At 30.4% G+C, this 15,521-nt stretch overlaps 1 protein-coding gene across 1 annotated transcript in view; it reads right to left on the reverse strand.

Annotated features, from left to right (window-relative positions):
• Window positions 1-14,904, reverse strand: part of LOC129804038 (sodium-independent sulfate anion transporter-like) — a 37,565-nt gene extending 22,661 nt beyond the window's left edge. Inside the window, exon 1 of the mRNA XM_055851019.1 lies at window positions 13,799-14,904. Coding sequence (XP_055706994.1) covers window positions 13,799-13,820 — 22 coding nt within the window. The 5' untranslated portion in view covers window positions 13,821-14,904. The remainder of the gene's footprint in view (window positions 1-13,798) is intronic.
• Between the last annotated feature and the right edge of the window lie 617 nt (window positions 14,905-15,521).

A 15,521-nucleotide genomic window follows, 5' to 3' on the forward strand; every position in this document is an offset into this window, starting at 1 on the left:
ATCACTAATTTGGGTTACACGTGATAAAAGTACTCAATCCAATGTGTTGTAATTGGATGAAATGTATCGCCATGGATGTAAAGACTATCCCGCAAGGTATTTGCCCAGAGATACCATATATCATGATACCTTATCGTTGCTTTTAATTGGCAAATTGGTAAAATCGTAAGCGTGGGAGAAAAAAAATAACAGCAATAAAAGCTTCAACTTCCGAAGATTCTAGTCATGCGTAGCAGTACTTCAGTGGAGTGCTTTATTGGAAACACACTACGTATAGTTGACATGAAGTACATACATTCTCTAATTCGAGTTGCTAATTTAACGGCGTTATCACACTTGCACATTAAAATTTTAATGTGATTCACATTAATTGTCGCTTGTGAGCGTCCAAATATGTTATTTGTGTCTTTGAGTCAGTTAATATTTAGGGTTTTTCTATTTATTGATAAAGAAGTGGACTTGGCCCGCAAAAAGAAGTTTAAATTTACTTAAAGCATAAATATTTTTCACATTAAAAAATTAAAGAGAAAATCGCATTAGTTTTTCGCATTAATGCTATAAATCAATTTATATCAAATTTTGCGGGCCAAGTCTACCTTTTTATCAACAAATAGATTAAATTTTGAATATAAAATGATTCAAACACACAAATTACACATTTGGACTCTCACCAGCGACAATTAATGTGAATCATATTAAAATTTTAATGTGCAAGTGTGATAACACAGTAAGCCCCACACATCTATTTTAGTTCACGTCCTTATAAATAATTACGTCCAACCAAAGTCGAAATATTTTAATTCTCAGTGTTTTATAATATAATCCCAAAAATCCATATGCACAATAAAACTTACTTCACAAATGTTTGTTTTTCTAAATTATTTGGCATATTGATTAATCTTATCGCGCAATTGATTAAAATTGAAGAGTTTGGCTGGAGACTGGGCGGGCAAATAAGTGGGTGGAGCCTCAGAAAAGGCACCACAGTATCATTTTTTCACTCCCTCATTATTTGTAATATATACAAAAGATTCCGGAATTACCAATATTTTCGGGACCGGAAAAAATGTCGGATCGGAATCACACAGAATGAGAATGTTTGCATAAATCTTTCGAACTGCAAAACATTTTCAGTGCCAATAAAAAAATATTTATATGTATTTCACTTTTTGAGTGATATCAAAATATTCAAAATTTTGTTTGCCTTGAGCTTCTCAGTAGTTTGTTAAAATATTCGCAAATTGTTGTAAGAGAAATGTTTTTAGAAGTTTTCCTTATAAAGACACATAGGGTAAGTGTGCCAAATTTCGGCCAGCTTTATATTTCGGCCATTTTGAGTGTAATTTCGGCCAATCAGTTAAATGAATTAGAATTATGGATTTAATCTTCGAATAGTCAATAGAATTTACTTTTCTTTTAAATATTTACTCATTTTAGGATGTATTAACACAAAAATCGTTAAATTTTACTTACAATTTGAATTTAAATTGTGTTGTAAAAACGCAGTGTGAAAAGAGTCTTACAAAAAATGTGACAGATCGCTTATGTTTCTATTAGTCTTGTGATTTGTGGTGAAATGCAGAGGGTTTTCCTTCGATGTTTTTCATGAAAATTGATTAGTTTTCATTAAAGATTCTTTCTGTTTAAGTTAATACTGAATCAATCTTTGAATTTAGGGTAAAATTTTCCAACTGGATACTGTATTTCGTGTAAAAAGTAGATACTTTGTGAGCGTCTCTCCGGTGAGACAATGTTGCCTATTCCGGCAACTGCTTCTGCTTTCCTAAATTTCTTATTCATTTTATTTATTTTTTCAATTTTTGAGTTCTACAATGCCTATAGAAAAAAAGCATCGCCTCCATGAAAAAGATGATGTGAAAAAGGCCTTGGAAGAGTTCAGGAAGAGCAAACTGCTATGGAAATTTGCGCGTAAATTTGAGGAGTTGCCAAGTTAAACTCTTCGAGTCTTCAGGACAAATTACACGGAAGATCTCAGGGCTTGTGGGTCATATAAACGTATTAAACAAAATATTAAGCTCGTTCCGTATAACGTTGTGAAATTCTCTATCCGTTGCTTCACAAAAGGTGGTCACAAACAAGGTGGCCGGTATTACACTCAAAGTGGCCGGAATACTATCCAAAACAATGTCTACATTTTTATTAATTTTTCAATATTTTAGGAACTGATTTAAAGAAAACAAAGATAATAAACAAATTTTCAAGGTTCCATACAACCCTCCCGAAAAGAAAATAACAAAAAATTTTAAATATGTATTAAAAATATAGCATTTCAAACTTGGGACTTTGGTGCTTATTTGCAACTATGCCAAATTTTGGAACACTTACCCTAAAACCGCGTAAAAAATTGTATTCTACATATAAATTTCTTCACATTTACGCTTTGAGAGCAATTTTCACCAAAAATTGTTTTTTTTAGGAATATTAACACTTCCACTACAATAATATTGACGATTTTCTTAATAAAGAGGTGGTAAAGCCTTTCAGACATTTCGAGATGTTCGAACTCATCATTTAGATGCTATACCTAAAAAAAAACACTTTCGCATCATTTATCGTTTACTGGTTCTCCGCCGATTTAACCCTTTAAGGACGAGAGGGTCAAAACTTGGTGGTCAGAAAAAATACTTTTTCTGAATTTTCAGAGAAAAATATCACTTTAGATGGTCATAGGAAAAATTTCGTTTTTAGGTCATCGGTGACCACATCGTCCCTGATTAGACAGTGGCAGAGCTGTTAGAATTTATCTTAGAATTTTGGGAGGGTTTACCTAGGAATTCCGGTGAAGAGAGCGCCTATGACGCTCTACAGTCACTGGGGGACAAAATTCTAATAATTAGAGCGCCTTCTTAAAGGCAGCTCTTTCTTAAAAGAACTTGGGAGGATTCCTTGCATGAGAAGACTTAGTGAAAAGACAAAGTTTTTGCCTTACTTACTTGTCCTTTCCACTACTGCATCACTCTTGTGAGCTTCTATGCATAAGCCGTAGCTAGATTCCATGGAAAAGACGCGACTGATTTATTTTCCCACAAATCAATTATTTATATTACAATACTTTCTTAATTCTAAAGAGGTGGGAGAAAGTACAAATTTTGATGCACGCCTACTGCAACTTGGGGAAAATGTGACAAAATATAATGAGCAAGCAAATTTCTTCCCCTACTTTGCAAGTACATTGTACGTTCTTCCACAATTGCCCTATATTCTTCCAAATATAAACAATGAGAAGTTAGTATGATTTATCAACTTTTACAAAGAAATAATAAAAAGAAAAGGACTAAATATATCATAAAAAATTATTCATGTTCACAGTCGTGAACAGTCCCTAAAGAGTTAAACCGATTCAATAATCATTCAAAAATTACCCAAAATAGTTTTAAGAGTAATAAAAATTATTTTTAAATAAAAATTAGTTATATCGATTCATAGCCGATTTTAACCGATTAATAAATCATTCAAATTAAGATAGATAGAAATTATTTTTTACCAAATTCAAATCGACCGGCAGAATGGTGCTTCAAAAGTAGTGGTTTCTTTAGCGGTTTTATTCACTGTAGGCAGTTTGTAGCCATCAGGATTTGTTGGGATTTGTCGAATTTGATGTGTAGTAATTGGTAGTTCAATATCCTACCGGTATTTGAGAAGTTTTATAAGTAAAAGTCACCGCCTTGCAATAAATTTGTATCAATTCCATATCCGATATGGTATTACCTTTGAAAATACAGTATTTTCGTTCTTAGGAGTCCTTTTTCTTGAAAAATTGATAAATAATGTTTCCCGAATGACTCATCATCTTCGTAATAGGTTCCATTTTACGCTAATTTCCCTAAAGACCTTGGTTAAGCCGTTTTCATTACATAAAAGCTTATGGCCTCTATCAGTCACCAATTCTAGTTTTAAAATAAAATTTTCCTACTGCTGAAAGGTTTTATTTTGAAGAAAAAGACAGATTTGATCATTTTATTGTCAATATAAACAATTTCTTATTAAAGAACGGTTCTAGAAACATTAAAAAATAAAAATACCTATTTGAATTTCGCACTTTTTATACCACAAAATTGAATTAACGGCCAGTGTGCACGCACGGACAAGAGTGAATGCGGGTCACTACGATAAAAATTACTGTTGGGCAGACCTCTACTTGACATAATAATACTACGTTGCTCGGACGGACCGACCACCCACACCACCCCCTTTTCAAAAATACCTATTTGAATTTCGCTTACTGTATTAATTTTCTAAGCTCAAATTTTTCATAAGACAATAACACTAATAGGCTAAAACTGTTTGGCATGATATGGTTTTTAAAATTCAATATCGTTTATTTAATAAGAAGGTTCAAAAAATTATTTCCCATCATGGGCGTACCCAGCTAGGGGCAGGGGGGGGCAGCTGCCCCCCCCCTAGAAGCGTCAAAAAAATTCAAAAACAAATGAAAAGTAAAAAAATATATTTATACAGCAAAAAATTTTGTTTGACCAGTAAAAAATCCAAATCCTTCCAAAAATAGGCCTAATTTTTCAATTCATAAAGATCGAAACTTTCATGAAAATTCTATTGCTTTTAAAGTTGTAAATTTAGTTACTTCTCAAATTTGATGTTTTACTGCTCATTTGTAGAGGGTTAATACAAAAATGAGCTTATAAAAACTCAAAAACTATTAAAAGCCAAATTGGGGGTGGGGGGGGCAGGACAAGGCTCTTACCCGTACTGTACTATACATTCAAGAATTAAAAAAAAGTGTAAAAATAGGCAAATATTTCGTAACTATTTTTGCATTTTTTTCTAACGTAATTTCGGTAACAAATTTATTCAGTAATATATTTTTCGAAAAGAAGGAAGTTGTCACGTAATCTTTTTCACATATTTAAAGGATATTTAAGAATTTATAACGAACGCCTAAAAATCCACAGAGAAAGTAAAAATATAGTGTTAGGTTAGAATATGTTTTAGAAAAGTCGTATATTTTGGCAGTAACGGTTCACCATATAAGAAGAAAGCAAGTTTCTTAAAATGATTCTACCGATTATTTTTAATAATCTTCTTCTTAATGGCCTATACACATTGGAAACTGTTTTCGTTAAAAATTGTATTTTTGACAGAATTTTGACGTTTGCACCTAGAGAAGTGCAGAAAATTTCCTTCTAAAAAGCTTTTTTTTTTTGAAAATTACTCCCAATGTGTAGAGGCCTTAAGACATCTTAAAAACTCGAAGTGATGGACCTCTAATTTCCTCGGGGGATATGTTTAAAAAAATCACCAAGGACTCCGAAAGTTTATTTAAAGCCATAAGGGAGCAGTCAGACGTGAAATTTAAGAATATGTAATTAAAGCTGAGGTCGTATATTGACTTTGAACTTTGATCTGTTGAGGGTCTATATGCAGGTCAAAAAGACTGAAAATAGCATATTTTCTAACTTTTTTCTCAACATAATAAAAAATTTATTTAATTCAAGCTCCTCTATAGGCATATAAAATCATAACATGTAAACTATTTTTTTACAAAAAAAAATAAATAAAAATTCGACCGTTAGGATCTGATTGTCGGAAACGTTTATTGAAAAAACATACTTTTCGTTAGTAACGATTACATAGAGTAGAGTCATTTGACCTTAAAAACCGTTTTTTTCCTGTTAGCAGATGAGTTAAACCCGTTCTTGAACTTGAGGACTTTTGAAAGAAAGATTAAATTGGGTTTTTGGGAAAATTTAATACATAAATATTATTTTCGGCGTATTTTTGTTTCGTCTTGCCAAATAAATTGTTATCAAAGCAACAAAAAATCCATGGTTCAAGTTAGTTTAACTCATAGTCTAATAAGAAATTTTTTTTTTGACGTTAGATTAATCCACTCTGAGTTATCGTGACTTCCGAAAAGTTTTTCTCAAAAAGACGTTTCCAAAAATTAGGTGCCAAGTTCCAAGGAGTAAAGGTTAAATCGGTTAAATAAAAATTTAAAAAAAATGCAGTTCAATTGTTGTATTTATACATACTTAAGGGCTTTAATTAAAATACTTTTATTATACGTTGACAAAAATGAAAGAAAACATGCTGTTATTAGGCTGCATGATCCATGTAACCCATTAAGGGGTTACGTAGGTCAAACTGACTAAAAAAAGCATATTATTCTCTAATATTTTTACAACATAATAGAAAGTTTATTTAATTCAAGCCCTTAGGCATATAAAAGCACAACATTTAAAGTATATTTTCTGAAATTTTCCTTTAAAAATTCTGCTGTAGGGATCTGATTTTCGGAATTCGTAGACCATTCTGAAAAAAATTACTTTTCGATGGACAAGATTTCTTGAAATAAGTTCATCTGAAATCCAAAAACCAAATATTTGCTGTTAGCTAATGAGTCGTCGAGAAATGAATAAAGATAGGTGTAATAGTAAAAATGCACTGTGTTATACGGATCGGAAGGTGCTTTATCAGATGTTTCTCGGGTAGTTGAACTAATGGAATGCATCCTTGCTGTAGTTATTTGGTAAAAAGTTGCGAATTATTTCTAAAAATTAATTTTCTGTTTGGCCAATAACATGGGAGACAATGCACTAGTCCGAGGAACACTGATGATCGTTCCTTAACCAATACCTACAAATTGGGCATAGGCTAATCTCTCGTGAAAAGTAAAACCAGTTTGTATATATATATATATTCATACTTTTTATCTCATTTTATTTTTTATGTTTTTTTTTTTTTCGAAATAAAAATTATGTACCCCTCCCCCGCCAACAAAATTTGAGACTTAGCCCCCCCCCTAACTGAAATCCTGGGTACGCCCTTGTTTCCCATGGAGTTCTAACACAATCCAAATAGAAATATAACACAATAATATCAACTTTAACAATGGCTTCCGAATAATTTTTCTGTTTCTTTATTTTATTCCGTATAACTTTATTAAGTGCAATTATCACTGCTGTAATTAAGTTTATATGTACATTGCTTGCTATTTCTCTTAAAGTACGAAAGTGCGAACGTCGTACAAATTTTCTGAATAAATCAATTACATATTAATCATAAAATTATAGGAATTCTAACTGCGTCTTATATTGTTTCTTTTAGAGTTCAAATCTTATCCTGTGATGTTTGTTTTATTAATTAGTCCTCTGCTTAATACAGATAATGCTTTATTCTATAATTCTGTAGATTTTGCTACTATTACGTAGATTTAAAGAATTACGAATTTATGTGTAAAACGATAAAACTACATGTTAATTATGCCAATTAACGATACACATCGTACAGATAAGATATAGCTTATTATAATAAATCACCTTATCACTCCTCGTAAAATTCTATCACGCGAATAAATTCTTTTAATGTTGCTGTATCATGTTTCATCTAATGTTGTATACACGAATATCTCTTGAATTCAAATAAAATTGCCTACAACTCGGCGGTTGAATAAAACCCATACACAATCTCTTAATATTAAGATTAGAAAATAGTCGCAAAAAATCTTCTCAAGTCGTTTTCTTTGAAGTATTATCATCTTCGTGTTTTGGAGCAAGGTAGCATCTTCATTATAGCACAATCATTCTTATAAAGCGAAAAATTATTTAAATGCCAATTGGTCCATCACAAAAATGCGATGAAGCATTAAGTTGCTAAAAGCCGGTTATTTATGGAGATGACATTGATATTTGTTGTATAAGAATGCATTACAGGGTAAAAGTTAGTAGGTGTTTAGATAGACTTCTTTCCAGTTATTTATGATAAGGAAGTCAAATGGACCGTAAAGAAAAAAATTATACTCTTTCCTATTTTTTTTTTCAAGAAAAGGAAATCAATATGAAGGAGGTATACTATTTGTCGTTTGGAGGTATTACTATATAATTCATTAACTGGTTCCGTGGTATTCGTTATATTTTATTTCTTTCTTATGTCATCTGATGCATTGAATAATTCAGCATTTGTGAAAATGAACCAAAGGTTTTCTTTGTTGATAAAACGAAAGACGAAGGTCAAGGACTAATTTAAAAGATCCACCTGAATCTTAAGCATAAGACAGCATATTTGTTAACAGCTTAATCACCTGTTTTCTGTGTTTATACACCATTCATATTACCACATTTTGTTCCCACAGCTGATAGCATTCAACTTTACTTTCACATAAAATACAAATAACAAATTTTAAGTGGATTTTAAAGAACATTAATTAAATAAAAAGAGTTTAGAGCAATATTCAAATTAAGAATCTTGTTGTCCTAGCCTTCTATCGTTTGTAAAACTATTGCTATTTTGCAATAAAATCAAGGACCTTTTGAGACTGAAAGCATTGTAATTTTTCTAATATAGTTGTCAAGACAGTTGTTCCAGTTTTGTTGTATTTGAACCAAACTTAGAAAAATACAATTTCTAAGATAGTCAATTTTCATATTTTCGATTCTTAATTTTAGCATTCGAACATTAAAAGGTTTCGGTATAATTCAGGATGCAAAGATGATCTACATTGCTTATCTTCGAAGAAATAATAAGAAAAAATCCAAAAAGTAAAAAAAAAACAATAATCATTATTTATTGAATAATAAATACGAAAAATAAAGAGCTATATGAAAGTGCCCCACTTTTCCCTTCCTTCGTTCGCATAATTCTATAGACTATTAATCTCTGTAATACATTACAAGTGCTAAGCCATTGTCAACAATTCTATCTGTAATTGGGTTTCTTGTTCGTTTTTCTATCTTTGTTAATTTCATATTTACTCATATAACAAAATCAATATCACTATCAGTCTAATAATATTATCTGATAATTAACTCGAATACAATCATTAATGCTTTGTGAAAAATAACTATGATGCAATATTCCAAACTTTTATAAACTTTTGTATTCTGGTTCTTAAATTAAATATTTCTACAAATTAAATTCAAAAAAGATTAATAAAAGTGTGTTCACTAAGAAAAGATTAGTAATAAAATATGAACCATGAGCAATTAAATTCACATACCTCAAACCGAGAAATTGGAGGAGAAAATGGTAATTAAAAATCGAATACAAATAATAAAAATATTATGTATATTAAAAAAATTGACAATAAATTTAAATTTATAATTTATTTGTTAATACACAAGGAAATACAATTTGATGAACGAAAATAAAACTATCTTTGAAAAAAAAAATATTTTAACTATGACAAAGTTAATTCTTCAATTAAAACAAGGAAATTAAAAAAAAAATGAGGTTAACATTAAATTTCTAAAACTTAAAGATTTTATACTTTAAATTTAAGGATAATGAATGGTACTTCATATATTTACTGCGATCCTATATCAAATTTTCTGAACTTAAGAGGTGAATCAATCTTTCAGATCAGTTATTTTTTGATTAAAATTTATTTTACAGAGATAAAATTTTCCGTTTTACTGATTGATTTCTAAGTATCATACTGCAAACAAAACATTTCGACCAGTATGATTACGATATATCAAAATCGTGATTTTCTTTTAAAAAGCCAAAATCCAATCCTTTAATGAGCCAAAACCATAAAACCAAAATCCCGAAAGTTAAAAATCCTAAAAGCCAAAATCCCGAAAGCGAAAATTCCAAAAAGTCAAAATTCCGAAAAGCCCGAAAAGGTGACTATCGCACAGATCCTTTTCTTTTAAATTTCACCTGATTCTTCGGTCACGTTCCTCCAGAAGTGATCAGATCCTGCATTAGATGACTGTCTCACAGAGATGATTTTCTTGAAATTTTTAAGATTTTTTTTTTTTTTGGTTTTACTCATCTAACCTTTGGGATATTGGCCTTCGGGATATTGACCGTGAGTCATTTGACAGTATTTGAAAAAAAAACGAAACAGCCTAGAGATAAGTGTTTTGGATAAATATTAAATGCAAAATATAATAAATTTAGTGAAAACTAAACAAACTGTGGGATGACAATCTTGAAAAACTCATCAAAGGTTGATTTTGAAAATCTACCTAAACCTGAAAATAGGGTGTACATTAAATCGATCGTTTCTAAATTGAAATTTTAAGTTTTCCTCACAATTTAAGATGGACAAAAACGAAAAGATCACGAAGACTTATAGGCCCTACTTTCAAGAGAACTTCTTTGTGATCTTCTTCTTTTACTTATAAAAACAGTGAGCATTCCAGTTTTGAAATAATTCCAAATTACACCATCGTACCCTATAATACCAAAAACACTGAATTCGCTTTTGACAGACATGAAATGGAAACAAAATATCAAAATATGTACTAATTGTTTACACAGCTTTCACACAGGAACAGTTAATTATTTTAATGAAAAATAAAAAAAAATCTGGCAAAAAAACTTCATAAAACTAGTGAAGTTTAGTAGCAAACATTCTAGTAGTTGGCTCAGGTGAGGTAAAAACATACATACAACACAAAACAAATAACAGTTACGCAAACTCAGCCATCTAAATAATTCAGTCAGCAACCAAAATCATTTATTAGCAGGGTAAAATTTAAAATTTCGGACTGAGAGACGGACCAAGCAGTGCTCAAAGTCGGCCACATGGCCGATCTTCAACCGATTCCGGTAAACCATTTGCCCTACCTTAAAATTTGATAAAAAATCATTAAATTTTCTAATTTTCCATTAAAAGGTTATTAGTCCAATAGGGGAATTCCGTAACAGTTTGACAACGTCATATGACAAATTTTTAGTTTTTTCATTAAGTTATTTCGGAGAAACTAATCGAAAATGCGATTCATGTAAATTTCAGAGAACTTCTTTGAGTTTCCGGAATTTACCGCAAAAATTTATCATATGACATTGTCATATTGTTATAGAATCACCCTGCAGATTTTGTGATTATGCCTGGAAAGTCTTAAAAATCAAAGGTCGTTGTCACTTTCTTTGTTTCTTATTGAACTTGCTAAGAAATCATCAATGTGTTTTACTTAAATTTCCGACATAATATGTGAATTTTTGAAAGTGAGTAGACAAACGATTTCTATTATTTATATATTTATTTATTTTTATTTAAGCTCTTTTAGGTTTGTAATAATTATTTAATCGTGTAGGTTATGGGCCGTTATAGGCCGAGGGCGCCAAGGGCCTAAGACCTGCGTATTAGGGGAGTGGGAATAAAACAATGTTAATTTTTAATAAATACTCAATCAAAAATCGAAGAAAAAACATCTATTAAGAAGTGAGTAAAAAATTATGTGACATGAAGATAAAAGGAGTAAAAAAAAACTATGTTATTTCTTGTTGCGTCCAAAACAACTTTTATGAAATATCGGGCAAATTGTTTCCGTGACTAAATTTGAAGGAATAAAAAAGATCCTTAATTATCCGGAAGAACCGTTGCAAGTGCAGTAGTAACAGTTGTGGAAGGGATGTACCAGAGAAAAGTTTCTTTGGAAAAGCTAGACTCTGAAGACCAATTTGTCTAACAATGTGATTGGTAAAAATATTCGGAAAAAGACAGAGAGGAGCACTTGGTTCTTCTCAAAACGTGTGGAAAGAATCTGGCGAATAGGGTATTGGAATTTTAAGTCATTCTAAGTCATTTTTCAGGAGACATAATAAAGCATTGAATTTGATATAACTAATTATCACGATTAAAAGTCTGAATAAACACATCGAAACTTTAATAGATTGACTTATCAAAAATGAAGAGTAAATTTTTCTGGAATAAGAATTACAATTGATCAACTTGCTTAAGGGGATATATGGGTCTATCAGATCAAAAAAATCATTATTTTTTTTTATTTTATAGCATAACATTTGAAAAATATTTTCTGAAAATTTCAAGTGAATCGGAGTAAAACTCTCGTAGGTAAAGTAGTTTTAGTTTTGCATTCTGCCCGCGCGCGCATATTGCTGTAAAACTTTAAATTTAAACGCGTTTTTATCAAAACACCGTTTTACAATGCGCTAGTCCAAGATTACTCAGAGTCTACTGAACCGATCTTTCAGAAATTTTGCATACTTGTTTTGATAATAAGTGTTATCTACTGTTTGAACGAAGGATTTGCACTTCCTTTAATCAGAACCATTTTTACAATACAAAATGTGTTCAAAAATAGGGTAAAATTGATACCTTTTTACAAACACTTTTGCCAAAAATCCAAATTTTGTTTTTTTTTTTTCAAAAATCCTTCGTTCTTGGACTAATAGAGTATATTTGGTTTTTTGATTTCAGATGAACCTACTGGGAGAAATCCTGCCTACAGCAAGGTTTGTTTTTTGAGGAATGGTTCCGAAAATCAGCTACCATCCAACACTAACGGTCGAATTTTCAAAATTTTTCAATTTTTTTTTCGAATTTTGTTCTAAAGTTACTCTTTTCTATCCCAAAGGTTGGAATTTCTAAAATATTTTCAACACAATTAATTATTATCAGAAAAAGGCCTATTTTTTGACCTGAGAGACCCATATAACCCCTTAAGTTAATCCCTTGTTTCACTAAAATATGAACGATCAAATAAATTACGCAAAGAATCAAAAATGAGTAACTTTTGGAAAAAAAATTTAATGAATTTTTGTGATTCTTAATTATATTTTTTTTTATTTTTATATATATTTTTTATTATTATATTATATAATTATATAATTTTTATTTTTTTAATTATTTTTTTTATTTAATTATATAATTAATTATATAAGTAATTATATAATTAATAAATTAATTAAATTCCTTAAGAATCTCAAAATCGCAATGAATTGGGCACTTGTCATTTCCAAAAACTATTAAATTATTTTTATATGTTACCTCATGACACTAAAAAAAGAATAAAATTAAATATATAATTGAGCATAAAAATTAATTTGAAGTTGAACTTTTTCATAAGTTTTCGACTTTCTAAATTTTACCCTAAATCAAATTTTATAGTGATCAAATTTGGTTTACTGACTGGTAGAAACCGTATTTACCATCCGAATAGTGTCATGTTTGGACTTTTTGGAAAGGTTTTGGAAATTCTGGCAAGTCTAAACTGGTTACAATAACGATTTTTCTTTTAATTCGATCTTTTGAGTAAAATTGGTTGAAATTTGGTTTAAACCGGTAAAAGCTCGTTTGAGGTGCAGCAAGTCACGAGATCGAGCATTTCGCTATAATAGAACGCTTTGCCACACCTTTTACAGGCTTACTTTTAATTTTTACTAACTAATTTTAATTTTTGCTGACCACAATGTCTGTTTTACAACCTAAAATGACAACAGTATAAAATAGCCTTGGAAACACAATAAAAAATTACTAGGTAGTGGAGTCAGTGGAGTAAAAATTGATGTAATAGAGTAAAAGAAACGCCCCTGACTAATTAAGCTAAAAGGAAGTCGAAAAAATATTTTTCTCCAAAAAATATGATATAGAGATTATATTACAAAATATCCGGCATTATCAGTATTGCAGTATGGGTTTTGGGAGTTCACTAAATAGAGGCTCGTCATGCAATGTACTTCTCATGTTACACATTTCGTCATACTTTAAATCACTTTCTCGTAACATAGACCCGGAGGAAACGTGATAAGTTCAATGAGCCCATAAAAGTGGGGAAATCATTCAAAAGAGAATCAGAGAAGCAAGAATAATGGTCAAGGTCGGACACGTGTTTTTTTACTGGTTTTTTTTTCGATAAGAAAATTTTATGATGTCGGAAGAAAAGAAAAGAAATTTACGCAGATCGTTATGCAAGCTGCGGCTTTTCTATCGGCACTTATTAGTTTAATCCTAAAATAAATATATATTTAGAATTGGATGCAGAATAGTCTACTTATTTATAAAATCTGTTTTACTGTGCAAAAAAAAATCATGACTATAAATATTCTTATCAGTTGATTAACTCACCGCTACTAATTCCCGTGTACATTCTGCAAAGATTAGCAAATGAACGTTTTTGATAACACAGTGAGATTCTTTTTAAGTTCAATTTTTTTCTGTTTTTAGTTTATGGCACGTTGTTTCGTTTTTAGGCACTAGTTTTTTCGATTTTAGATGGCAAGTTGTGCAATATTGCTTGTAAAATTTATTTATTGCTTTAAACTTTAGTCACAGTTTTTTCAGTGTCTCACATTATCAATGAACTGAATGAATGTTATTCATGAAGGAGGTTTATATTTCATTTAGGAGGAATATCAAGTGTTTTTTTCACGTGAGAGTCACTTTTCCATCTCTCTTTCTCTGACTTCAATTTTCTGAAGAAACAGGCAAATGAGATCACAATATTTTATTTAATTACTTTAGTTACATAATTTATTTATTTTGTTATTCACTGAAATTAAACTTTATCATTCCATTCCTGCGATAACAGAAAAATTCAATATTAATTTCACGGAGAAGCACATTCACCAAATAAACCAACTTTGTTTAATTCCCAATTGGAAACTAAGACATGGATTCTTGAACAATAAATTGAAAAATTAATTAAACAATGATGTATGAGTTTTTCCATCGATCACGAGACATAATATACTTTGAAAAATATTTGTTGTCACACAATTTGTATTTTCTTATACAAATTTCGACCTATTTCACGAGGTTTTCCACTAAATTGAACGTCTGTTGAGCAAAAGACACGACTGACGTGCTCACGAGTTGTGACGAAAATGAATACCATGCGCTTCGAATTCGTTTTCAGTAGCAACAAGTGTGAGCACCAACTCCAACCTACGGTGAATAGTGCAAACATTACATACAGTACCGTGGAAAAAATAGGATAGCCATGAAAAAGAAGCATCCTAATTGTATTTACAAAAGCTTATATCACTTTGACCCAATTTGTAGATTAATGCTGCTATGAACCAAACACGTTTAGCACGTTTATTATTTAATCTCCCATGGTACAATATCAAGAAAATCTCACAATAATTGTCAACAGCTGTGAAAAACAATTTTATATCTAAGAACTAAAGACGAGGAAGCACTCATGTACTTTAGATAGTTGATACTGCAATGAAATAATTTGTGCATTTCCACGCGTAATTAACATTACGACTTTATTATTGTTCTTTTATCTGAGAAGTGTGTGTCTTATCGCAAAACAGAATATAATGTAAATAAAACTGCAATTATTGCATTGGAGACTGGAGTTTGTCATGCAACAATTAATACATCTTCAAGCACTAAAAATTAATTTATAAATTGTAATATAATTTGCATTCCAACACTGTTAATTTGTTTTTTTTTTTGTATATTATTCATCTCGATTTCCTTGAACTTGACTTTATCTATTTTATAAGCTTGTTATTTTCCAAAATTTTCACACTAACCCGTTAACCCTTCATTAACGAGTGAATCATAAATGATCATACGAAACAATTTCTTATTCTTTTTGTTTTGTAAACCCCCTTCGCCCTATCTACCACCCTTACCAAAATATTATGCCTTAACCTTTTAAGGACGATTGGATTAGCGGTACCCAAAAAATTCTTATATCCTTCTAAAGATTATTTTGCTCTAAGAAGTAAAAAAGTGTTTTTTTATGAACTACAATTTTTGAACCTTTCTTAAAATATTAGAGTAAGAGCTCATAATTTTGGACAGTTTCTAAATTTGGACACTGAGGATAAAA

Source organism: Phlebotomus papatasi, chromosome 2, assembly GCF_024763615.1.
Source record: "Phlebotomus papatasi isolate M1 chromosome 2, Ppap_2.1, whole genome shotgun sequence".
Classification (NCBI taxonomy): domain Eukaryota; kingdom Metazoa; phylum Arthropoda; class Insecta; order Diptera; family Psychodidae; genus Phlebotomus; species Phlebotomus papatasi.